The sequence below is a fragment of the Rhipicephalus sanguineus genome, chromosome 5 (assembly GCF_013339695.2).
Source record: "Rhipicephalus sanguineus isolate Rsan-2018 chromosome 5, BIME_Rsan_1.4, whole genome shotgun sequence".
NCBI lineage: Eukaryota > Metazoa > Arthropoda > Arachnida > Ixodida > Ixodidae > Rhipicephalus > Rhipicephalus sanguineus.
Genome location: NC_051180.1, coordinates 108,755,668 through 108,780,780, shown reverse-complemented (window position 1 = coordinate 108,780,780; position 25,113 = coordinate 108,755,668). Strand labels below are relative to the sequence as shown.

General features: G+C 49.6%; 2 protein-coding genes across 7 annotated transcripts in view; both read left to right on the top strand.

Annotated features, from left to right (window-relative positions):
- The window catches only part of LOC119394107 (neogenin), a 577,826-nt gene that overhangs the window by 9,378 nt on the left and 543,335 nt on the right, over positions 1 to 25,113 (top strand). The window lies entirely within an intron of this gene.
- LOC119394109 (E3 SUMO-protein ligase PIAS1) lies at positions 10,703 to 23,790 on the top strand. Its single transcript, XM_049415641.1, has 2 exons — positions 10,703 to 11,846; positions 23,726 to 23,790. Exon 1 carries the CDS (start codon positions 10,760 to 10,762, stop codon positions 11,834 to 11,836), a length of 1,077 nt encoding a protein of 358 aa, XP_049271598.1. The 5' UTR covers positions 10,703 to 10,759; the 3' UTR covers positions 11,837 to 11,846; positions 23,726 to 23,790.

Here is a 25,113-nt window from a genome sequence, read left to right as displayed (position 1 = left end):
CCAGCACTGGGGGGATACAATCTGTCCACCATAAGCGTGCGCAGAGGGTGGGAGGGTGCAGGGGGGCGGCCGCCCCCCCCCCCTGGTCACCTAAGAAGAGGGGGGCGCAGAGTCTGCCACATACATTGACTTAAAAGGGAGGGGGGCGCTTCGATGAACCTTCGCCCCCCCCCCCCCCTGAAGGGGAACCCTGCGCACGCCTATGCTGTCCACGATAATTTCTGACCGAATTATGAACTTGTCTCGCGAGAGGGCTGGGCTCTTTACAAACACCAGTTGCATAAGTGAGTTGAAGTGGGTACATTCCATGCGAATAAACAAAAGTCTTGCGCAACATTATTCCAATTCCTTAGTGTAATAAGTAAGTCAGAGGGAACATTAACCACTAGTTGAATTTTTCGTGGGCTGGAGTGTTCTCGCAAGACATTCCCAAATCGTGACAGGAGCTTTACCGCTGTCCCTGTAATGTTGAAAATGTGCAACCATTGTACATTGACAGTATACATGGCGGAAACTTGGTGGATATAATAAAGAAACTCGAGAAGGAGTTAAGAACCACGCAGCCTGCGATGAAACGGAAATGATACGCGTAACATTAAAGGGACAATTATAAAATCAAACAATCAGTCTATTTAGATTGATAAATTGTACCTGGAGAACTCGTCTCTAACTTCACGATCGCACGTTCATTATTAGAGGAGAAAATCAATGTCAAAGATTCATTCGTGCCGAAATCTCCGCGTGTGATATCACTGATTTCGAAGTGTATTTTTGTGCTTTGGCGACATCGGCTCAACGGAATTTCCGGAAACTTGGTATGTCAAGTCTATGGCCCCCTCAGATGACAATGTACTTCATTTTTGCTGATTAGGAACTCTGGACCTAGTAGATGCCGTCAAAATCTATGACGTCACGACGTTTGTTGCGGGAATTTCAAGGTGGCCTCGCCACGAGCATTTTCTTTTTGCGCGTCTTCGCGCGGCAGGCGTGGTGATTTTGGAATTGTGAAAGAGTAATTTATTAATATTAGAAAAATCGTTTTTCTCCTTAGTGTCCCTTAAGGAGATAGAAAGAGAGCAGAGTGATCCGAAGTGAAGGACATCTAGATAACCGATAATCAGTTAGAGCGTCGGGACGGATACCGAGAGATGGGAAACGTAACCAGGGACGGCGGAGGGTTAGATGGGGTTATGAAATGAGGAAATTTGCCGGCATAAAACGGAATCAGCTCGCGCAGGGCGATGTAAATTGATCATTTGGAGATGCCTACGTCCTGCGGTAGACATAAAATGAGGCTGTTAACGATCATGATGAATTTTTGTGAGGCGGCAGCCGGTTCTTCAGAAAGACTGTAATATGCGCTATTGTGTTCACCGAATCTCAATCCAGTAACGTAGTTTTCAGTTCCTTCTTTATTTCTTCTTGCAAGTCTTACTTTGCGGACGCGACTATGCTAACACTGCGCCCGCGTCCACAAAGGCTCGTAGCTGGTAGCCCTTTCGCGAGAACGTGAGATAAAAGTAAAGACACACACAAAAAAAAGGTGCAAACGGGAAAGGAAGGGATATATCTTCTTGCTTCGGAAGGACTTCACAGGTCCCCCTATCTATTACGGCCAGCGCGACTTCCGAGGGGCGTACTACATGCACCCTTCATCTCGACGTCTCTGTCTTGCCGTTCTTTCTTTTTTTCTTTCTCCCGTATCGCCTTTTTTTCTTTCTTTTTTACTTTCCCTTTCGTCGTCGCTCGCGGTGCATTTACCTCGTGATCGATCATCCCGAGGCGGCGGTTCGCGACAGCGCTCGGACCCGGGGCCCGTGCGCGTACACACTGGCGTTTGCTGCCACCAGCGCCTCGCTACGGCTGTCGTACGCAGCAGCTCTGGAGGCTCAGGCGGCGCCGGCGGAACAACCGGGAGGCTTCCGATAAGCAGCAGTCCGGGAGCACAATATAGGGACGCACGTGTCCGCCTCCACGTCATTTCATCCTCCCCTGTCAGCTTGTTTTGCCACGCGAGGACACGCGATATAAGGCGTGTATCGAGCGTTCGTTAATTAGCTCCCCCCTCATCTCTCAATCTCGTGTCCATCCAGAAGCGCGCCATTCTTGGTTCAGCGCGAACCATGGTATCTTGGCTGACCTATTTCCTGGCACACTAGCGAGGGTCGTTGCTTTTATCGGTTTTCTAAACTATATAGAGAGATGACGGGGATGATGACTTGCTAGTGTTAATACACCCTTTCAGCGAAGGCTTCCTGGGTGCCACCGTAACCCCACTCGGCTGTGGTAAATATGCGTGACCCCCCAAAAATGCACTAGTGAGGCAGTGACGTCAGCGTCCGTCAGCCTTTATACTCCAAAGAAGGTGCTCACCCTCTCCGTTGAAAAGGCAAAAAGCGCCATGTCTGTGAGTTTAAAGGTGGCAGTGACCAGTGATATACATTGAAAAGTGTAATTTGGCTTATAGAGGCCTAAAATCAACCGATACAGGAGTGTATAAAATACAATATGCATACAGATAAAAGTCTGACAGTGACAAATGTGGAGAACTATATGGCTGTAAGATGCGTTCCAAGGTGATCATAAATTTAGAACAGGATCACGTGTGACAAAATCATAATAAGATCACGTGCATCTGGCAACAGTGCCTCGTCATGCCCCTTGAGGCCAGAGAGAGAGAGAGACATGAGGGAGAAGCAGGGAGATTGAACAGGCTGAGAGGGGTTGGCTACCCTGCGTTGGGGAAAGGGAAAGCGGATTGAAAGACGGGGAAGGGGCAAAAGTTCGCACTTGCACAAACACGCATGCACACACACACAAGGGGGAAAAGAACAGTGTGATCCTTTTCACCGCCCTTTCGCATACCTCGACAGACAGGACGGAGAAATGATCAGAGTTCTGAGATCATACCAAGTGCGAAGCTCCGTTCCCAATACCGGACATGACCGTGGGCAAATCTGCGGAGGCTAGCGAACCGACACCATATTTGAGAGAAGCTATAGAAAACACACCACAGCGCTATACTGTCTTTGCGTTCAGTGCGCGGAACGTAGAGCTACGGCAGACATGGATGGATGCTGCCACCAAGCTCAATTCGTAGGGAATGAACAACGGGTGACATTCTTGTTTCTCTTCCAAACACTTCCGGTCGAGCGCTTACTTCCGGTTTCCCGAGTATTCAGAACACTTGTTAAAAAAAAAAAAACTGGTACGAAATCGATGGTTCAAGTTAACAGTTATATTCAACTCATATGATATTGGAGCATAAGTTTACTACTGCCACGATAATTAATGAAAATTAAATGAACCAGTTCATTGAAAGAACAGATGTTTCTTTTTTTTTTTGTGAGCAGCTGGGATTGTTGTAGCACCAATACGTCCAGAAATGTTATTCAGGAAACTCACACATGAAGCCAAAGCGTGCATATTTTTGGGACGTTTATCTTTATCGTCGTTGAATATTGAATTATGGGCTTCACAGCGGCTACTTGCCGCTGTCCTGGCGCTGGGAGCATGCGTCGTGCGGACGAAGTTTTGCCAGTTGATGCGAGTACAAACCACGGCATTGCTAGATGCGAGAGCGGGTATGCATGGGAACGTGCTAGTGTAGAACATTTTGCGGAACAGGAACTCTATGTTCCCCCGTTTGTCCGTGTTTTTTTTGTCTTGTTTTGTTTTGCCTACCCTCATAGCACTGCATGGCCTGTCCGAAACCGTCTCTATGAAAGAAGATATGTAGGCGCAGTATATGACGTGTGCTTTTCAGTGAACGAGCGCCGAAATATAGGAACAAGCGCGTTGTAGATAGGTCTATCGGTCGTTCCCGATTAGCTAATTAAACAGTGGTGATCGTGGCATTTGTGTTACAAGATTGCAGCTTACGATTGAAGTGGTTGCACCTTAATTGCGACCTTCTTGACGTACAGGTATTTAAAATGATGGCACTCTTCTAAAAAAGAGAGAAGAAAAAGAAGAAGAAGAAGAAACTCGTTCAACGAGGCTTCCTGCTTGCTGCCTGGCGACATTGTTAGCTGTGAACGGTGCGCCCTTTAGACTTTGCGCACCGAGGCTTGCATGTATATACGACCGATAATACTTATTGGACCTTGCACTGCAAGCCTTACAGACTTCGTCTCAATATGGCGTTTGCATTTGCATTAATGTGGGGCACCCTGTAATAGACTGCAACGGAACCTGGTATCCATCACTCCCGTCAGGCCCAACTTGTCGCCGCTGTATATAAATAAGCAGGCTAGTTCTATGTATACGCGTATGTATATTCCGATGCTCCCAGCGAAATTTAGAGGGCGGGGGTGGATGTGTATGCACGTTCACCAGGCTGTTTTTGCGTAAGTGCGCGCTCGCGAGTGCGTCTCCCCCTTTTCCTCCGTGTACACTTTTACGTAACGACGTAGACGGAGGGCCGGATACGACGCGCTCGCTCGTCCGCCTGATCCGCGACCTCACCACATACGCTCATTGGGCGCAGCGCTTCACGACGTGTTCCAGCCGCTCGAGGAAAGAGGAGAGCGTCATTAAACTCGCGGAAACGAAGGAGTGCGCGAGACCGTGGGAATGTCTGGCCTGCGTCATCCCGCGCGGTCCTGGCGTTTCCTGTGAGTCCGCGGAGGCCGACGTCCTGGAAAAAAAAATACTCCCTGAGGCCCTGGCTGACTGGTGCTGAACGAAGAATTCCTTTGCCATGCTATTATACGTCCCAAGGCTATCATGAGGATGGTGATGCTCTTTAAAGGACACCGAAGAGGAAAGTACGAAAGAAGGGGAATTGGCCGAGGGGCTCGTTTTTCTTTGTTATACGCAACTAATGAAACCGACAGACAATTAATAAGAATTGACAATAAGAATTGATCGGGTTTAACGTTCCGAAACCCGATGCTCTACGAAGCATTTCAAAGCGTAATTCGACGCGCAATTCGAAGGTCGTGGGTTCGGATCCCACCGACGGAGAGGGTGATTTTTCGTCCACTTTAATTCCATTCAGTTCACGCGAGAATCATTACAATATATATATATATATATATATATATATATATATATATATATATATATATATATATATATATACACACACACACACACACACACACACACACACACACACACACACACACACACACACACACACACACACACAGTCAAGAAGCCACAAATAATGTCTCCTGTGCTTTCCTTAACTGTCTGTTGGTTTCATTAGTTGTGTATAACGCGGAAGAGGAAAGAGATTTTTATAGGATTAGTAAATTACCATATTACAACACGAAAGGCACAACTCCTGCCATGAGAGCGCTCCTGGTAAACGAAAAAAACGCGCGAGATGGAGATACAGGTGGCGACTCCACCCTGGAAGGTTCGTATATTTGAAGCATGTGTTGGTTGGTTCGCGTATTTGAGGCAGCGCAAGAGCCTTTACGGGAAATATTTTGTTCTGGACCCTGCAGACTCCGGTTTTCGTCGCTGCAACAGCGATCGGAGCAACTTAACACGCCCAGCTACACACTGTTAGACATCGCATAACTGTCGCGAGATAATTTATCGTAGTGGGCGTTGATGATAGCAGTTACATTTTCAAGATGTCTATCAAGGCAACGAAAACAATTCTGGTGGCGATGAAGACGAAACTCTCTCGTCTCGTGCATATATGATGACAAAAAAAAAAAAAAAAACGCCAGGCCTGCGCTGAAACCGCAGCACAGTCACAGCGAAAGCTGGAAGAGCGGCGTTTCTAAAGCACCGTTGTAAGCTCTCTTGGGGCTACTAATACAAGTACACTAGCAAGGTACCCACTACGCCATAAATCACAATTTTTGTGAAGGTCGGAAGCCCCTACTAAGCAATTATCCGTCATTCTGCGGAGAAGCGAGGCACCAGCTACACGTCTGTAAGCATTATGTGCACTTTGTTGACGCGACGACTGATGACGATGAAGAATTATGGCTCAACCCTTTGTAATGGGTTGGAAGCTTTAAACGGCCCACCAGTTATGTAATTTGCATTAGGTGACGCCCGGTCGCTATGTCCCTCTCCCGCCATGCTGTATAACATACGTTGACGTGGGAGAGAGAGGTGGGGGGGGGGGGGCGAAGAACTTTACTGAGAGCCCGAGGAAATGGATCATGCGCTTATGGGCTTCCTTGGCAACTAATACAAGTGCACTTGCGAGGAACCCACTATGCTATAAATCATTGTAATTTTTGAGGAGTAGGAAATCAAGCATTATGTCATTTTTCGTCATTCTACGGAGAGCCGTGGTACCTGCTAAACGCATGTAAGGCATTATGCGCACTTTGTTGATGCTGTGCCTGATGACGATGAAGAATTATGGCGGAGCCCTTTGTAATGGGTTGGAAGCATTGAACAACCTTCTCGTTGCGCAATTCGCATTGTGTGACGCCTGATTACAGAATTCGCGTTGCGCGACGCTTGGTGTTTATTTTACTCTTCTACCACGCTATATTGCATATGTTAATGTGGTTCCTTCCCGACATGAAGCCTGTATAGGACCTTTTTGCAGCGCAATTTCAAGCACCGGCATGGCTCATAGGTTGAATACTGGGCTCCCACGCAGAGGGCCCAGGTTCGAACCTCGTTACGTCCTGGAATTTTTTTTCTTATTTCGAGCGAGAGTGGTTACGGACACCGGCGGCGGCGGCGGCGGCGGACAACTATGGCGCCCAAAACGGCCGGTGAAATGATCTCATAACAGCTTTCGCTGTAAAATGCAGCGTGATAATAGAGCGGTAGCGTTAAAAAACCTTGTCGCCGAAAATGCGGTGTGGATGTCGGCTGCGTTGTCCGCGAGCGAGAAATCCCAATGGATGCAATTAATAAAAGCCGGGGTTCGAGCCGGAATCGAACCCAACCTGGGCCACCAGCGGCGGGGGTGATTCATTGCTGCCACCCACTACCTGTCTGTGTATCCTGTGCTTTAAGTGTGAGTGAGTCGACTCATGAGTGAATTTGCCGACCTATGCGCGGGACAGATATTCCGTTATATATAGGTACATTCATCCAGTAGATACGTGATTGGGTTCGTAATAATGATGCGTGTACTTCGGCCAGGAAACTCTGTGGCGGGCAAGTGACCTCTCTAGTTCATCTTAGCGGACCCAGACTGGGGTTTGTTTAATTAAGCTATCTCTCTCTCTCTCTCTGTAGCTCTCTCCTCCGTCTCTCCACAGCCGTGACGCACTTCTGACGCCTTTGAGGGCGCAACGCACTTTCGCTCGCTTTCAACGCGCCGGAAACCCCGTTGCGCGCAGACCCGCGCCACGTACTTCATCCTTTCATTCTCCCAGCAGGGTCTCCTCCGAGGAAGTCAGCTTTTTCGTCCAGCACTGCACCCGCGCGCATGATTTATGGCGAACGGCTGGCCGCTGCGTGCCACGAGCGTATCAGTCTGGCGGGGCGCGAATCAGCATGCAAAGCTGGCGCGCATGCCGTCGGCGGCTCCACCCGCGCTCGACGTCCGAGTGCTGCCCCGAAGCCATGGTGAACTGCCGCTGCGCGCAAGACAGCACGCGTCGCGGCCGCTGCTCCGGATTCCGGTTTCTTTCAACGCGGCCGCGCGCCCATACAGCACGCTTCCTTTTCGACGCTGCCCGATCGGAGTGATTAGTATGCGGTACGCACGGGTCGAGACTTCGCCGTAAGCGCCGCCATAAAAGCGGGGGCAAGGGCGGAACAGGCTAGAACAGAGTGTACAGCGCCCCTAATAGGCGTAGCCGCAGCGAAGGCGACAAGTAAACACGATCCATTTCGGGTCCGTTCCGCGGACTTTTCTAAACCTGCGGCCACGAGGAAGTAGAAGCTCGCGAGATTAAAAAAAAAAAAGGGAAAGAAAGAAAATAAAACCCTCCGCTTCTGTATATGTATGCTCTGAAGATCAGCGATGCCGTGGAATCTAATTCCTGCGTGTCGCCGATAGCAAGCATGTTTTATTTTCTATAGGCTATTACGCCGGCGGCGATACAGCGCGCTGCTACGAGCATGAAGGTTCGTTCCTGTGGGTATGTATGTGGTCAGGATCGTGACAGAATTTCGGTAAGTAGCTGGTCCGTATCGCTTCGCAAGACTCTCTCAGGCTCAGTTTAGGTGCGCCTCCAGAGGTAGCAAGGGATATTCCCGAGTTGGACGCGGTGTACGGAGAAACGCGGGCGGTTTACAAACTCGATAGAATTTTGCAGTGTTTTATTTTCTGATGTTCCTTTTATGTCTTTCGCCCCGCCGCGGTGGTCCAGTGGTTATGGCGCTCGACTGCTGACCCGAAGGTCGCGGTATCGAATCCCGGCCGCGGCGGCTGCATTTTCGATGGAGGCGAAAATGTTTGAGGCCCGTGTACTTAGATTTAGGTGCACGTTAAAGAACCCCAGGCGGTCGAAATTTCCGGAGCCCTCCACTACGGCGTCTCTCATAATCATATCGTGGTTTTGGGACGTTAAACCCCAGATATTATTATTATTTTATGTCTTTCAAGGATATCTAAGAGATATGAATCCACTAAATACTTTGCAGTAGGATGCTCTAGAGAGAAATTATTGTGTCTGCTGACTGCTAAACTATACCTTGCGATTTCACTCACCAATCCAAATATTTCTCGCGAGAAGGCAAGATGCCGTCGTGTGCGCGTTTCCTTTCCGCGACACAGTTCAGTTCACTCACTATGTTCACGTAGCCAGTCGAAATGTAAATCTTTACCGTGCATTGCATGCAACCTACCAGCTTAACCGCGCACATATAGGTTGCCCGCCTATGGATGACAGAACGCGTTTTCTATACGCATTGCTTTACCACATGGCAGTCTTCCCTGTGGTGCAGCCGGCCATCTCATCTGCTGTCCGGAAGCCTACTCCTACTGCTTGCTCCTCGGCCAGCGGCTGAGTATATAGCTTCGCTCACACAAACTCGACGCGAGCGGGTCGAGTCAGAAGGGCGTTGGGACTGGGTCGTGACCAAATCCAACGAGAGATTTGTGAGGCTATGCACCTACACAGGGAGGCAGACAGGTGCGTAAATGTACCCTCAATTGTCCTAACAAAGAAAGGAGGTTAGCTTCTTGCAAGGGTGCATACGCGACACGTAGCTTAGAACGCGTAGCTTTTTGTTGACCGAATGGTGACGCTACAATCACTTTTGATGTTTTTTTTTTCTGTTGTTATCACTTTATATGTCACGTGTCGGGAGTAAAATTTTCATTTGAAGTCTAGCGGTCGTCCTGCGTGCATCTTTCTGTGTCCCTGTGTTTGTTCCGCTGTAATATACATTCAAGTCAAAACGAACTAGCCCAAAATTTCAGCTGTATCAGAAGTCAAACTGAGACGACGCGATCGTGTTTGCACACTTGTTGCTAGGCGGGTTCAGGCGAATCAATCACGTTGGCTGGATCGAACCACGGTCTCCGAAAAGCTCGCTGAGCCCGACTTGCTAGCGTTTACACGAACTCGGCCGTAGGCTTGCGTACAGGGGTGAGGGGGGGGGAGGGAGAGGGGTGTGCAGCTCCCCTTCCCCTAATCATCGATTGGGATGCTTCGAAAGCGAAGTTCTCGCACAGGTTCTCTTTCGATTCTTTCTTTCGCGGTAGTGCAAAAACGGAGTGGCTACTAGACTCTCTAAAGACCTGAGAAGACGCTATTCGCGGGAGGCCAGGTTCTAAAGTAAAGAAGAAACGATAAGGAATGTCGGTTGGAAGCTCGCGCTCCGTCTTGCTCGTGTTTCGCGGCGCCCGTTCTGCCTTCTCGCTGACGTGCGCGCTTCGCGTGCGAAAAGGCCGCCTGCGATCATGCGCGTCGCTCGCTGTCGTCTAGGCATGACGGGTGCATGCCAGCTGCGGCAAAGATGGAGGAAGCGCCTCAGCAAACTGACGCGAAAACACACACACAAACACTGCAGCTAGGCTCGTTGTATGGGAAGGGGATGTGTAGCACCACTGGCGTAGCCAGGGGAATGGGATTGGGGAAGTTCAAATCCCTTGTGAAGTTAGTCAGCTTTGGTTGTGTATGTATGCACCGATGCATACAAACACACGCACGAACATGCATAAAGTGTTGTCAAACTTCTGCCGCTAGATTCTTCGCCCATCCCCCTTAGTGCGCACGCGCCGTGAAAAATAGGTGATCGTCACTAACGCTCGTCTTTTCCTTTAACACTGTTTCTTGCATGCGCACACATGTTTACTCGGCCTATGTGCCGCTCAGAAGACGACGACAGCGATGATGCATCCCTAGCTGCTCGCCGACCGTCACGATTAGTACAGTCGAGCGCGATGTGAAGGTTATCGCGCGAGCGTCGACCAAGAACTATACAACAGCGCCACGGCCCAGAATCCTCTTTCGAGGAGAGTGAGGTATCGGGCAAGCTTCACTCACTCTGCTGTTCCTTAAGCTGCGATCACTCCCGTCACTTAGCACTTAGCAAGCCGTTCAAACGAAGCAGTGCCAAGCACCAGCTTTACCAGATCTTTGCCAGGAATTTTGCTATCGTCCGCGGAGCCTAAGAGCCAACGAAAAATACACTTGATCGCAACGAATAGAAACCTTGAAATAGAGAGAAAGGTTGGAGGGGTTCGTCGTAGGGGCGATTGTTGTAGCATATGGAACAGCGAACGATGCCGATAAGAATGCTTAATCTTGATTTTCACTGTTCCGAAACGTGCCGCTAGGCCCCTGGCACGGTATAGGCCGGTCGACGCTCGCGCGATAACCTTCATATCGCGCTACTGTACATATAAAGATCTTCGTATACGATGAATCACGGGACACTAACAACCAAGATGTCCCGCGCTCGGTCCCCGGAACGCCAGCTTCCGTATTTCAAGAAGGAATTCTTCTTCGAGGTCCTGGCCGAACTCGTACCGCTGGTGCCCTTAGTGAATCGCGAGCGCAAACACTTGCAGCAAAGGAATATTTCTTTCCGGTTGGAGCCGCAGCACGTGGATGCTATTCGCTCGTCGTCGACGGATAACGCGGGATCGATCCGAGAGTTCAATATGCGAGTGCACCTTCGCTTCTGTTTGCTCGACAGGAACAGCGAACAGGACGACAAGTACCCTCATATCCTGACCGTTAAGGTCAACGGTGAATCCTTGGCGCTGCCAGCGTCGATTCCTCGCAAGGTCCCCGGCGGGGCGACCGAATGGGTGGACCTGCCCATTAACATCGTCGCCTTCTGTTCTCTGGACCCTTACGCGCTAAACAAGGTGTGCGTAACCTGGTGGCCCGTAAGAGGCCTCAACTACGTAGTCGGTCTGTTCTTGGTCAAGAAGCTCTCGGCAGTGACCATTCTGAGCGGGCTGCGAAAGTTGAGAGCGGCTGTGACGAGAGCCACGATCAAGAAGAAAGCGAAGCGCCGTGCAACCATAAGCGACGACGTGGCGATAACCAGGTTCCGCGTTTCGCTCACGTGCCCCCTAAGCCGGACACGGATGAAGGTGCCGTATCGCGCGCAGTCTTGCAATCACCTCGACTGCTTCGACGGGTCCAACTATCTGCAGGTCAACGAGCGGAGGCCCACGTGGACGTGTCCCGTGTGTGGCATGCAGGCCCCCTTGTCGTCCTTGGTCGTTGACCAGCTGTTCGCGGACATCTTGGCGAACGTGCCCGGCGACTGCGTCGGCGTCGTACTCCACGAGGACGGCTCCTGGGCTCCGTCGTCGGCGTCGCAGAGGGACGACGCCGCCACGACTGCCGCGACGCCGTCATCGTCTACCGCTCGCAGTTCGACGCCAACTTTGAAATCTTCGTCCGGCGAGCAGGTCGGGCGGTCCTGCAAGCAGCCCAGATTAGAAGTTATTGACTTGACCAATTCCAGCAGTGGTGACTAAGATGACTCTGGTGCGCGGTGCTGACGTTTGTCGCCGTCAGGTATGACGGTCCGCAAAGCTCTCGTGCACGGCGGACTTGAGAACACTAGCCTTTGGTCCGGTTGTTGTGAAACGTTCCCGCGGAACCAATACGATGAGTTTTTGCGTCGTTTGCTACAAACTATGTAACGTTAATCACTGGTATTTGCCAAGTTTCAGCAACGGAGTGGTTGCCGGCGCCATGTTCCAGGTCGGCGAAGTCGCAACATGCGCAACGGCATCCGCGCCTCTGCTGCTTTTATCCATGGACACGCGGTCGCAATACGTTTTCTTGTAATTCGATTTGATGGCGCCTGTTTCCATGAGTAGCACGAATATTGTTGTGCTATCTTATCGTCTATGGAGCCGCCTTTTTAACTGCAGCGTTTTAATATAAGCGCCCGTAGGCACAGCGATTCGTTTTCGTGGCAAATATTTCACGAATGATGCGTTTCTCACAGGATATGTCGTACAGCACCGTTATTTTCTTTACCTTGTACGGTTTTACAGATTTTACGTGCCTTGTTTTATAGATTTTACCGTTTTTAAGATAAGCTCTTTTTTACAGTTTTTAAGATAAGCTCTTTTAACATGTTTTGCTACTTTGATAAAAGCTGGATACTGATAGTGAATTGAATCAAGACTATCACCTCCCTCTGCTATCACGCAAAAAGATAAAATAAAAAAATAAAAGCAGATTCAGCCCACTGTGAGTACGTCTTTCAATGTTCATAAGCCGGCAGTGCAAAAGTAACGCACTTACGGCAAGAAACGCGCTGCTGATATCAATTACGAAAATGTCGTTCATACACCGCGATAAAACCCTCAGAGCATCTGGAAGTTTTACCTTGGTTTTACTGCTCGTTGGCTGGCGTTCAGTGCTCGAAAACCTCATAAGCGTCAGTACTATGCACAGCAGCGCTTTAGTAACCGATAAATTGAGGTAAAAGCAGGACTCGATTTGCTCCACCAGTGTGACATTATGAAGCAAGCCCAATGGCGTAATATAGGCCCTCAATTAGAGGTGTGCACGGGCTCCGGGTAGCCCGAAAGCCCGACCCGGCCCGCGGGCCGGGCTCGGGCGGGCTGACGTATTTTCACCTCGGGCCCGGGCTGGGCTCGGGCTACTTCGAGTTTTATCGGGCCGGGCTCGGGCCCGGCGCAAAGCCCGACTCAAGCCCGAAATATAGAGAATGAGCGGGAATTGTTTTCCAGCACGCATCAGCGCCTTTTCCGCGACCGCCTTTCACCGATTTTCCTTTCGATTCGCTACTTTAAACAAAAGGGGAGCAGGTAAAGCACTGCCTCTGTTGTACTCCGACAAACAGAGAAGTAACACCACCTGAGCTAGTGACGGCGCCACCCGACTGTTCGCGATAGATTTAAGGCCAAATCCGATATGAGTGAAAATGCACGCGACAGCGACGAGCGACCCGATGTAGATCGCCTTCGTGCAAGCTGACGCTTGCATGGGCATACCTCATACTCGTGACGGCTTTGGCGAGCGAACTCCATTGTTGCTGGCATGAGGCCGTCTACTTGTATACAAAAGTGCCGCGCTGTCGCAGGTATGCAATGCAAATAAAATATTTGTTGCATGTTGGTACGTAAAACGTTTACCGTTTTCTCGCAGTACTTTTTATATGCACGCGTGGATAATTATTACGTTATTTGTTGGTGTACAGCTGATGTGCTTAGTACATTGCTTAGTACGTCGATGATGTACATCCGGTTCGGGTGTTTTGTGACTTCCGGGTGATGAGCGATGGTTTCCAAATGTGAAAAAAACCGATCGATCGCGCGATTTCGAGCACGCGATACATCGCGCGAACGGCCCGTTTCGTCGCTCGTCGCTGTCGCGTGCATTTTGGAGCATATGGCTTGGCCTTTACTCGTAACTACTCTACGCGAACTCTGGCAGCACGCAAGATGAGTGGATGTGACTCGCCGGCTGTATCGCGTTCCGTTTTTCCTCTGCCAGCCAAGCCCGGTAAAAAGGACAATAAAAAAAATTGTCTTCATTCTGTGAAAAAATCACTCGATATAGAAATGCATTACCTGCTCGTTCAAATGTCGTTCAAAAAGCCGGGCCGGGCCAGGCCGGGCCCGGGATTGTGTTTTCGTACGTCGGGCCGGGCCGGGCGGGCTCGCAGCCCTTTGCCGTCGGGCTCGGGCGGGCCTTCGACAAAGTCAGCGGGCCCGGGCCGGGCTCGGGCTCGGAAATACGGCCCGTGCACAACTCTACCCTCAATACAACTAATCAACAGTACTCAAACCAGCCATGATGAAAAGAAAGAACGTAATTTGAGTACATTGCAAGACGGAATAAGAAGCAACTTGTGAATTTCAGTTTCGTTTTCGGCGGGCTGTGCTCCGTCGCAGCTGTGTCTGTTCGCGCGGCACATGCTACGTCACAAGCCCGTTCTCTGTGGCGGGCGGTTTGAATTGCGTTCACTCCTGACGGTATGCGGACCACCGAAACGTGGTTTTCCTTGGAACGAAGCCAGCGCTACGAGGTTTCTGGAGCCCCATTTCAACAATCCACGTCGACCTAATTTTTACCTTTAGTGCCCCTTTAAATAAGTTGCACCGGAGCACATCGGTGTCAGCTCTGTGCCAGCGTGAAAGAAGACGTTGACGTTCGTGTGGTTCGTGCTCGCCGGGTTTCTGCCTGAACCAGCTTGGTTGACTCACGCCTTCTACAGAATAATAACAAGTGTTTGTGGGAGAACACGCTTGTTTTATTTGGTGCATATGCGACAAAGCATTGATTTCGTGTTCGATGTTTCCCAGCGTAAGGAGCATGGACGACATAAAAAGGACACACACAGCGTCGTTCGGAGCTGTGTTTGTGAACCACACACAAACATAGCAATCGTTTATATGTCGTCCGTGTTCCCTGCGCTGGGAGACGTCGAATTATGCTGCCCAACGCCCAACCGTTGTTGTTCCATTCGCGGACTAAATGGCAGCAAGTGTTTTACGTAATGCAGAAACACACGCGAACATAAATATTCTGAAAAAAAAAGCGCAATATTGACAGACTGGTGTCTTTGCACTCGAACGAAGAAATGACGCATTCTGGCAGAGCTGTACGTGGCAACAAAGGAAAAGAAGAAAACGGAGAGGGAATCATTGCATGCTACACTACAATCATATTTAGGAACTTTAGAGTTATGGTTTGAACAGATACGAATGACACTAAACGTCAGTAAATGTTCCGTTATTGTTTTTCCTTTGAATGCTCCAATTAGCATTTCACTACAGTACCGTCAAGAAATAATTCCCCAAAAAGACTGCGTTAAATATTTGGGGGTGTTTTATGACGAAAAACTAACTTGGCTACATCACATTGAGCATATTAAATCGAAGGCAACTCGCAATATTGGAATGCTTCGTAAACTTGGTCGTCACCCCACTGGGTTACGCAGGGACAATCTCCTTATGATTTACCGTATGTATGTTCGCCCGATTCTAGAATTTGGTTGCGTGTTATTCTCTGGGGGGCCAGCATACAAAATTAATCCCCTGGTTCTTTTAGAGCGCGAGGCTCTTCGTAGTTGTCTAGGGGTTCCGAAATTTACAGCGAACAGTGTACTATATCAAGAAGCCCGAGTACCTACTCTGACTTGCAGATTCCGCATTCTTACGGTCAACACGTATTTAAAAATTTACGCATCTCCTCTAAGACGTTTACAGATTGTATTCATTTCTGAATCGAGATCATTTTTTAATGAGCCATGGTCTCGGATACATAAGCCGCAAGTTTTGTTTGTGCAGGAGCAGCTAGATCCTTTACAGGTGAATATACGCAACATTGTTTCAAACGATTACTCATTGGCTAAGACAAAAATTGAATTCGATGATATATTCCCATCCAATTCTAAATTTCTTCCCTCTAGATATCTGAAAGGCTTGCTAGAAGACCATTTAGGTCAGTTGGGAATTTTTAACGTAATTGCTACTGATGCATCCATGCGTGAAGAGAAAGCGGGAGTAGGTATTTTCTCAGAGGCTTTATCTTGGTCATTCTCACTGCGACTCCCGGATTATACTCCAATATTTGAAGCAGAGCTCTTAGCAATTCTTTTAGCCCTTCGCAAGCTTTCAGCAAATGAGTCGTCAGCTGTAATAGTCACTGATTCGAAATCTGTCTGTAGTGCTCTCACTTCAGCTTCTCCGCCCGAGTCCTCCTCCTCAAATGTGTTCATGTCATTAATTCCTAAAAACTTAAGCACAGTGCGGTTGGTATGGGTGCCAGGCCACCGTGGCATATTTTTAAACGAGATGGCGGATGTTCTCGCGCGGTGGTCCCTAGATGGTCCTGCAATGTACATTGTACCAGATACAGACTTTATTACTGCATCTAGATTCCGAAAATACGCATTACATCAGGATTCCATGAAAGCAAGATTACCACAGCAAGAATATGGTCACCTTTCTTTTCCTTGGAACAATAAATGGTGTCCCTCTCGTAATTTGGAGGTGTCCCTTACTGAACTTCGATGCCGTATTCCTCCTCTAAATTTTTATTTACACAGGGCTGGTCTGGTTCCGTCCCCTCTTTGCTTTTTATGTCAAGAGCCTGAAAACATTGATCACTTTTTAATACATTGCCGTCGTTTCTCTAGTCACAGGAAAAAACATTTCGAATATTTATTCAGAAATTTGAACATTCCTCTAGATTCTGCAAATATTCTTTCCCTTGGGGCGTCTTCTCTGGGCCACAGCAACAGGAACGTTTGCATAGCTGTCTGCGAATTTCTTCGAGACACAAGAAGAGTTCCTTATTAAGTTATTTCCTATTGCAATTTGGTATTTTATAATTCTTTTCTCTAATTGATTATTTTCGATATTACGGTTCTTTTCTCATTCTATTGGCACATAACCCAAATATTATTTTTTTTTCATTACTCGCTTGTAGTCCAATTAATTTAATTACTTTTGCCTAAATTTTAAATTTCCATGTAATGTTTACCGCCGGTTTCATGGCCAATCCCCCTTTGTGGGTAAGAGCCACTAGAAGAGGATCAAGCAAGCAAGCAAACTGTCGACTCGACACGCAAACGCGCACGTAAATGCCGAGATCACCCGCGATTGTACAAACGGCGATATGTCGGGATACGCATAATTGCGAAATTTCGCCAGTCCTGAGATTTCTCGGCAGTCTTAGCACGACAGAAAACAGGGTGCAAAAGCGAGCGGCTCGCCTCTTAATGAAATGCAAAGAACTCAGCGGAAATTAAGCATACAGAAGTCGTGCACGCACTTTAGAGAGGCAGCCACGTTGAGTGTGACGCAGAGGAATATTTATTCTAGTATAGAGGTGCATCATACAGGTGATACTACTTTGATCATGTAGCATGAATCATCGTGGGAGGTTAAACTCCATAAACCAACCTGCTTTAGTAATAATTGCGAGGGTTTCACGTTCCAAAGCAACGGTATGATGATGAGGCACGCCCCAGAGGAGAGCTCCGGAAATTTCGACCATTTGGTGTTCTTCAACGTGCACTGACATCGCACAGTTCACGGGTTTCAAGCATCTCGCCTCCATGGACATGTGACCGCCGCGGCCGGGATCGAACCCGCGTCCTTCGGGTCAGCAGCCGAGCACTGTGACCGGTACACCACCGTGGAGGACAGCTTCAAATCGTGGGATGCTCGTCAAGAGGACCGGGGGCGTACTTTCCAGTTTGCCCGAGGGAGGAGTCAAGCCGGACTAACTGTGCATTTAGTGATAGCGACTGAGGCAAAATGAATATACCATTGTTAATAGGACAAGCTTAGATACGATGATACATCTTTGTCACATAGCTCCTGCCTCTAGATTCTTTGCCCATCCCGCCTCTTAGTGCGCACGCCCAATGAAAAATGGGGGGTCATCACTAGCGCTCGTCTCTTAATTCTGATGTGATCGGGGTTCTGCCCAGAGGACCGGAGCCAGCCAGAGTCCCGGGGAGATGTCGAGGAGAGGAGTCCGGAGCTGTTAACAGTAACGTTTATTTACAGGTAGCGTGTTGCTACATGATGGGGTTAGCATCATGGAAGCTCTCGGAGCTCGTGAGAGCTTGAGAGAACTTGTGAGAGCTCGTCGGGAGCGCATCGGCGCTCGCATTTTATGTCCTGGTCTTCCCAGGGTTCCCTGTAGGAAAAAACAATGGAGGCCAGGACAGTCCAATGAAAATTTCCATCTTCACCTCCGCCCCTAAAAGGGGAAGGTGAAACGTCGCCTCCTTCCTAACCCACGAAAGGAGAAAGAGGCACGTCCAGTCCGTCCCAATGGCGAGGGAAAAACACTGCCCACCGCGCACACACGGCACAGCACGAAGACGTTTGAGTGTTACGTGGAAGTCAATTTCGTAGTCTGTTGCAATGATGGGTATGCGCGAGGCAGACCACGAATTGTGGAAACAGCGGCAACAAGGCGCCACGGAGAACGTGGGAAATGCATCCGCAGACGGTTCCCAGACGCTGGGTCCTTTGTCCGGGGCACCTTGACGACAAAGCAAGCCGCCTCGACGGCCAACAACTCTTCCTAATCTGTCAGTCGGTCAGGCGTGCCCAAAGGGTTTTACGAGGGGTGCAGACAACCTGAGAATATTAGACGAACGACCTTCGTGTTGTCGCCGCTCTTGGGGCATCTCTGGAACCGCTGACCCGGAAGAAATCAGGGTAGTCTTAGCCGCAACGTCTCATGCGTCAAAGCGGCGCCAAGCCAGGCAGGCCGATCATAACAGCCCGTCCACCGTCACAGGAGGTCTCGGAGGGGTTGCAGCACCAAGCACTCCGCAGAGACCGTAGATCTGCTCCCTTGTAGACGCTGACGCAGGCTGCACCAATCTCTGGACCTGAGCCATGGCCAGCAAACGCCAGAAACGAACCACGCAAGACCCGAGGCACAACAAACATAGAGCACTCAACTGACCTCGAGAAATGCCAGGTTACAGTTATGGTAAAACTCCCTAGAAATTTACAATTGGTGCGCTCACTCGTGAAAATCAAGAATCAGATAACGAAGCCATAACAAACTCAGACCTACTACGTGCGAAGCAAATCAACAGCCTAACGTTTTGTATCATTTCCCAGAGAGATTCACAGCGTTCAAGGCACGCAGGTGCTACGGGCGAAACAAAACGAACGGAGGTAGTTAATGAATTACGCCTCTCACAGTATAAGTAAAACTCAAAATCAAACTTGCGCGTATGAAAATAAAACAAACAGAGAAACAAAAACCTACACTACACTGATGCGCATACTAACAAGTGTGCTGCAATTTACACAAGGTTTATACAGAGGCTTTTACCCTCAGCCTACTTCTCTGTTAAAAATCAACATGCGCAAAACCCTCTACACGGGTGTTAGGTTTCGCTAAATGTAAGCGAACACTCAGTTCAACAAGTATCTTAATGTCTGCAGTTATCATGAGGAAGAAAATAAAAGTTACAAAAATCGACATATTTACTTGCACATCTGCAGACACGCGAACATTAAAAGCAAAACAATTCAAAACTGGATATAAGAGAAATTCTTGGTAGCCTTACACTGTCCGAACATTATGCGGATAAAATAAAATCAACAAAAGCAAAAACCTACACTACACTGCAAAAACAGAAGGTTTAAACAGAGGCCTTTACCTCCAGCCTACTTCTCTGTTAAAATCAGCGCAAAACCCTCTACTCGGGTGCTAGCTTTTGCAAAATGTAAGCAAACAAGCAGTTTAGCGAATATCTCAATGTCTGCAGTTAAGATGAGGAGGAAAATAAAACTTACAAAAATCGACACAGTCCTTGCTCATCGGCAGACACGCAAACGTTAGACAGCTAAACAAAATAATAATAAAACTGGATACAAGACACATTCTTAGTATCCTTCGTGACACTGCGTAAATTCATGCGGCACCCTTTCAGACGTGCTCTGGGGGGACGCGCATACCACAGTTGTCGATGGGCCAGATCGCGACGGAGGGACAAAAAGCCAACCTGTCCGAAGCGCTCAGTGGCGGTGACCTTTGTCCCGCGGGCCCCGAACTCCGACAAAGACGCACCCGGACGCCTAAGCTTCCTCATTGTGGGCCTTCCAGAGCAGCGGTCACCCTCTCGCAAACTTGGGGGAGGACCTTTGTCGTTACAGTCGCGTACGCACCACCTCGCTTTGCTCCACCGTTTAGCCTTCACCAAAGATGATGAAACCAGGCGACCACTTCGACGTCTCTTTTTCTTGGCCCTCGCGACACGCTTTATGCCTAATCTCGATTTGTGCGAGACCCGCAACTTTTGACTTTTAGAGAACTTTTTCGGGGTTTCCAGCCTCCGCTCGAGGCAACTTGGACCTTTCCCCTTTCCCCGAAGTTTTCGCTGGCGCCTTTTTCTTTCGGGGCGGCACGGAACGCTCACCGACTCGGCAATAATACTCGGAAGTACATTGCTCAAAACTCCATGCGGCTCAACTGGCTTATCCTCGGCGTTATTTCTAGCTGTCTGCACTTCAGAAACAACGCTACAATCGACACTTGCTAAACCAGCCGGCTCGCCATCAGATGTCTCTCCTTGATGAGAGTCATCACCTCGCGCTAATCTAAGCGCTTCATCACCTCGCGCTATGTTGAGCGCCTCTCCTTCTCGTGGTAAGCTAAGCGCCTCATCATCTGAACTTTTACAGTCTGCTTCGTTAGCGCTTTCTGCTTCCGGAACCTCATGAGCAGACTCACAGGCCATCGGATCCGTCATAGCTGCCGCCGATTCGTCACCAAAACAAAGGCCTTTCGAAGGCATATCCACGTCATTCTGAGAGGGATAATGCTCGGGCAGGTTTTGGGACACCAAAGTTTCCGTGGCGAGCAGTCTGAACGGTCCCTCAGTCTCAACGCGGGCTAATGGCAAACACACACTTTCATTTTCAACTACTTGCCATGCACACGGGCGTTCCCCTGTGGTCACCTCATTTGTCAAAGAGTACGGATGTACACTATCAAACGTTGCGGAAGAGTCCCGCAGTACGTTTTCCTCAACTAATTCCTGAATGGGGGGTTTCAATTGTTCCAGATTATTGTCGCTGCTGTCCCGAAAACAGAGAACATTCCTAGGCTTGCGGCAGCCGATTGCGATGTGACCTAGCTCTTTGCAACGGTGGCATACAACCGGCTTCCTAGCCTTAAACGCCTTTTCTTTCTTTCGATCTTCTGAGTGGCTCACTGTAGACGTGGACTTAGCAGGACTGCCTTTCTTTTTCTTATCTGAGGCTGCTTTCTCGTTATTCGGGTTACTTGATGCCTGATAAAGTGCTAAAGCCAATCGCCTTTTCTCATTTATCCTGTCTTCTTCAGCCCATCTTTTGATTCTCTCGGCCTCTTTTTTCCTTTTTTCTACTTCTTCCCAGCACTCCTCAATTTCGTCATCCTCCGCCCCGCATTCCTGAATAGCCTTAATCAGCTGTGACTCTCTCTCTTCTCTCCCAACCTTAATTCCCAGCTCTTCACACAGTAGTAAGAGGTCTGGTCTCTCTAGCTTCTTTACCAACTCCATGGTCTTCACGAGTGAGGACTTTCTACCCGCCGTGACGTTAGGTAGCGAACAAGCGAAGCCTAGACGCACGGCAAAACACTGCCAGTTTTAGAACATGAAAACTAAAATGGTGAATAGCTGTGACGTATGGTAGCGGTACAACGAAGCCTATACGCACAGAAGATTGCACACAGATTTAGAAAACTTCAAAAGCTAAAACCTGGCAAAACTCAAAGAAAGTCAAGCACTCACCATATCGTTGAGGCCCGAGTCAAGCATGGGTCATCCCGTTGCTGCTGACCAGTTGATGTGTTCCAGTTGTCAGCAGCATCCCACCGGTGCCATCCAGTTGATGTAGTCGGGGTTCTGCCCAGAGGACCGGAGCCAGCCAGAGTCCCGGGGAGATGTCGAGGAGAGGAGCCCGGAGCTGTTAACAGTAACGTTTATTTACAGGTAGCGTGTTGATACATGATGGGGTTAGCATCATGGAAGCTCTCGGAGCTCGTGAGAGCTTGAAAGAACTTGTGAGAGCTCGTCGGGAGCGCATCGGCGCTCGCATTTTATGTCCTGGTCTTCCCAGGGTTCCCTGTAGGAAAAAACAATGGAGGCCAGGACAGTCCAATGAAAATTTCCATCTTCACCTCCGCCCCTAAAAGGGGAAGGTGAAACGTCGCCTCCTTCCTAACCCACGAAAGGAGAAAGAGGCACGTCCAGTCCGTCCCAATGGCGAGGGAAAAACACTGCCCACCGCGCACACACGGCACAGCACGAAGACGTTTGAGTGTTACGTGGAAGTCAATTTCGTAGTCTGTTGCAATGATGGGTATGCGCGAGGCAGACCACGAATTGTGGAAACAGCGGCAACAAGGCGCCACGGAGAACGTGGGAAATGCATCCGCAGACGGTTCCCAGACGCTGGGTCCTTTGTCCGGGGCACCTTGACGACAAAGCAAGCCGCCTCGACGGCCAACAACTCTTCCTAATCTGTCAGTCGGTCAGGCGTGCCCAAAGGGTTTTACGAGGGGTGCAGACAACCTGAGAATATTAGACGAACGACCTTCGTGTTGTCGCCGCTCTTGGGGCATCTCTGGAACCGCTGACCCGGAAGAAATCAGGGTAGTCTTAGCCGCAACGTCTCATGCGTCAAAGCGGCGCCAAGCCAGGCAGGCGGATCATAACAATTCTTCCACTGTTTCACTCGGCCTGTGTGCCACGGAAAGACGACGACAACGTTGCTGTGGCCCTAGCCGCTCGGCCGACCGTTACGATTCTTCGTATACGTTGAATCACGGGACAATAACGACCAAGATGTCCCGCGCTCGGTCCTCAGAACACCCGCTTCCGTATTTCAAGAAGGAACCCTTCTTCGAGGTCCTGGCCGAACTCATCCCGCCGATGCCCTTAGTGAATTCCGGGTGCGAAGGCTTGCAGAACAAGCGTATTTTTTTCCGGTTGGAGCCACAGCACGTGGATGCTATTCGCTCGTCGTCGACGGATAACGCGGGTTCGAGCCGAGAATCCAACGTGCAAGTGCACCTTCGCTTCTGTTTGCACGACACGAAGAGCGAACGGGACGACAAGTACCCTTTTGATCTGGCCGTGAAAGTCAACGGTGGATACTTGGCACTACCAGCGCCTATTCCTTACAAGGCCCATGGCAGGGCGACCGAATGGGTCCACTTGCCGATCAACGTCTTCTCCTCCTGTTCCCCGGGCCCTTCTACGGTAAACGAGGTGTGCGTAAGCTGGCGGCCCGTAAGCGGCCGAGACTACGTCGTCGGTCTGTTCTTGGCCAAGAAGCTCGCGGCAACGACCATTCTCAGCGGGCTGCGAAAGTTGAGCGCGGTTATAACGAGAACTATGATCAAGAAGAAAGCGAAGCGCCGAGCAACCATAAGCGACGACGTGGCGATAACCAGGTTCCACGTTTCGCTCACGTGCCCGCTGAGCCGGACGCGCATCAAAGTTCCGTGTCGCGCACAGTCCTGCAAGCACCTGGACTGCTTCGACGGGTCCAACTACCTGCAGGTCAATGAGCGGAGGCCCACGTGGACGTGTCCCGTGTGCGGTATGCGGGCTCCCTTGTCGTCCTTGGTCGTTGACCAGCTCTTCGAGGACATCTTGGCGAACGTGCCCGGCGACTGCGACGGCGTCGTACTCCACGAGGACGGCTCCTGGACTCCGTCGTCGGTGGCGCAGAGGGACGGTGGCACTACGACTTCCGCGAAGCCTTCTTCGTCTACCGCTCGCAGTTCGACGCCACCTTCGGGGTCCTCGTCTAGCGAGCAGGTCGGGCGGTCCTGCAAGCAACCTCGGATAGAAGTCATTGACTTGACCAACTGCAGCAGCGATAACGAGGAGGACTGAGGTGCGCGGTGCTGACGTTTATCGCCGTCAGGTGTAACGGTCCTCAACGCTCTCGCGGAGGACTCGATAACACTAGCCTTTGGTCTGGTCCTGGTGAAACGTTCCCGCGGAACCACTATAGATCAGTTTTTGCGTCGTTTTGCGACAAATTATGTAACGTTAATAACGGGGATTTATTAAGTTTAAGGAAATTATGGGTTTCTCGGCGCCATATTCCTTGTGGGCGAAGTCGCAACATGCGCAAGGGCATCCGCGCCTCTGCTGCTTTTATCCATGGACACGCTGTCGCAATGCGTTTTCTTGTAACTCGATTCGATGGCGCCAGTTTCGATGAGTAGCACGAATATAGTTGTGCTTTCTTATCGCCTATGGAGCCTTTTTAGCTGCAGCGTTTTAATATAAGCGCCCATCGGCACAGTGATTCGTTTTCGGGACAAATATTTTTTTTACAAAAAAGGCGTTTCTCACTGTATATTTCGTAAAGCACAGTTCTTTTGTTTACCCTGTACGCTTTCCTTACTTGATCGATTTTGCCATTTTTAAGACTTTAAGCTCTTTTAACACGTGTCGCTACTTTGATAAAAGCGAGATACCGATAGTGAATTGAATCAAGTCTATCATCTCCCTCTGCTATCACGCAAAAAGATAAAATAAAGAAAGAAAAGCAGATCCAACCCACAATGAGTACGTCTTTCATCGTTCACACTCTGGCAGTGCAAAAGTAACGCATTTACTGCAAGAAGCGTGCTACAGATTTCAATTACGAAAGTGTCGTTCATGCACCGCGATAAAACCCTCAAGGCTCAACCGGAAGTTTTACTGCTCGTTAACTGGCGCACAGAAAACGTTAACAAAAAAATTAGAGGACACTTGAGCTTCGCCTCAAGATTAACGCTACAGCGTAAACTGGCCCCGTTCGCATTGCCTTCTCAATCGGTAGCCTCGTTTCGCTTCTCGGTGGACACCTCAACCATGCTGCGAGGAAAGCAGCGTCAGTGCGAGCAACGTTGGGCGTCTGTCTTAGAATGCCTACTGCAAGGACAGTTGCCAAGCGCCCACTACGGCATATTTCTTCTTTTTGCGAATCAGCGAAGGAACCAATACGAGTCCGTAAGGTAACACGCGAAGCTACGCAGCTGCTTACTTTGTTGATGCTTTCGCTGATGATCGAATATGTCTGAGCGCTTTGTAATGGGTGGGCATTTAAAACACCCACTCGTCGCGCAATTTACATGTTTTGACGCCTGGCGCGATTCTCTCTTCTGCCACGCAACATTGCATGCGTTAAGGAGACTCCTCGCGTTAGATATGACGTTCGTATAGGGCTTTTTGTGCCAGCGTTTCCGAGGAATCACGTGGCTCTGTGGCAGAACACCTGTTTGCCACGCA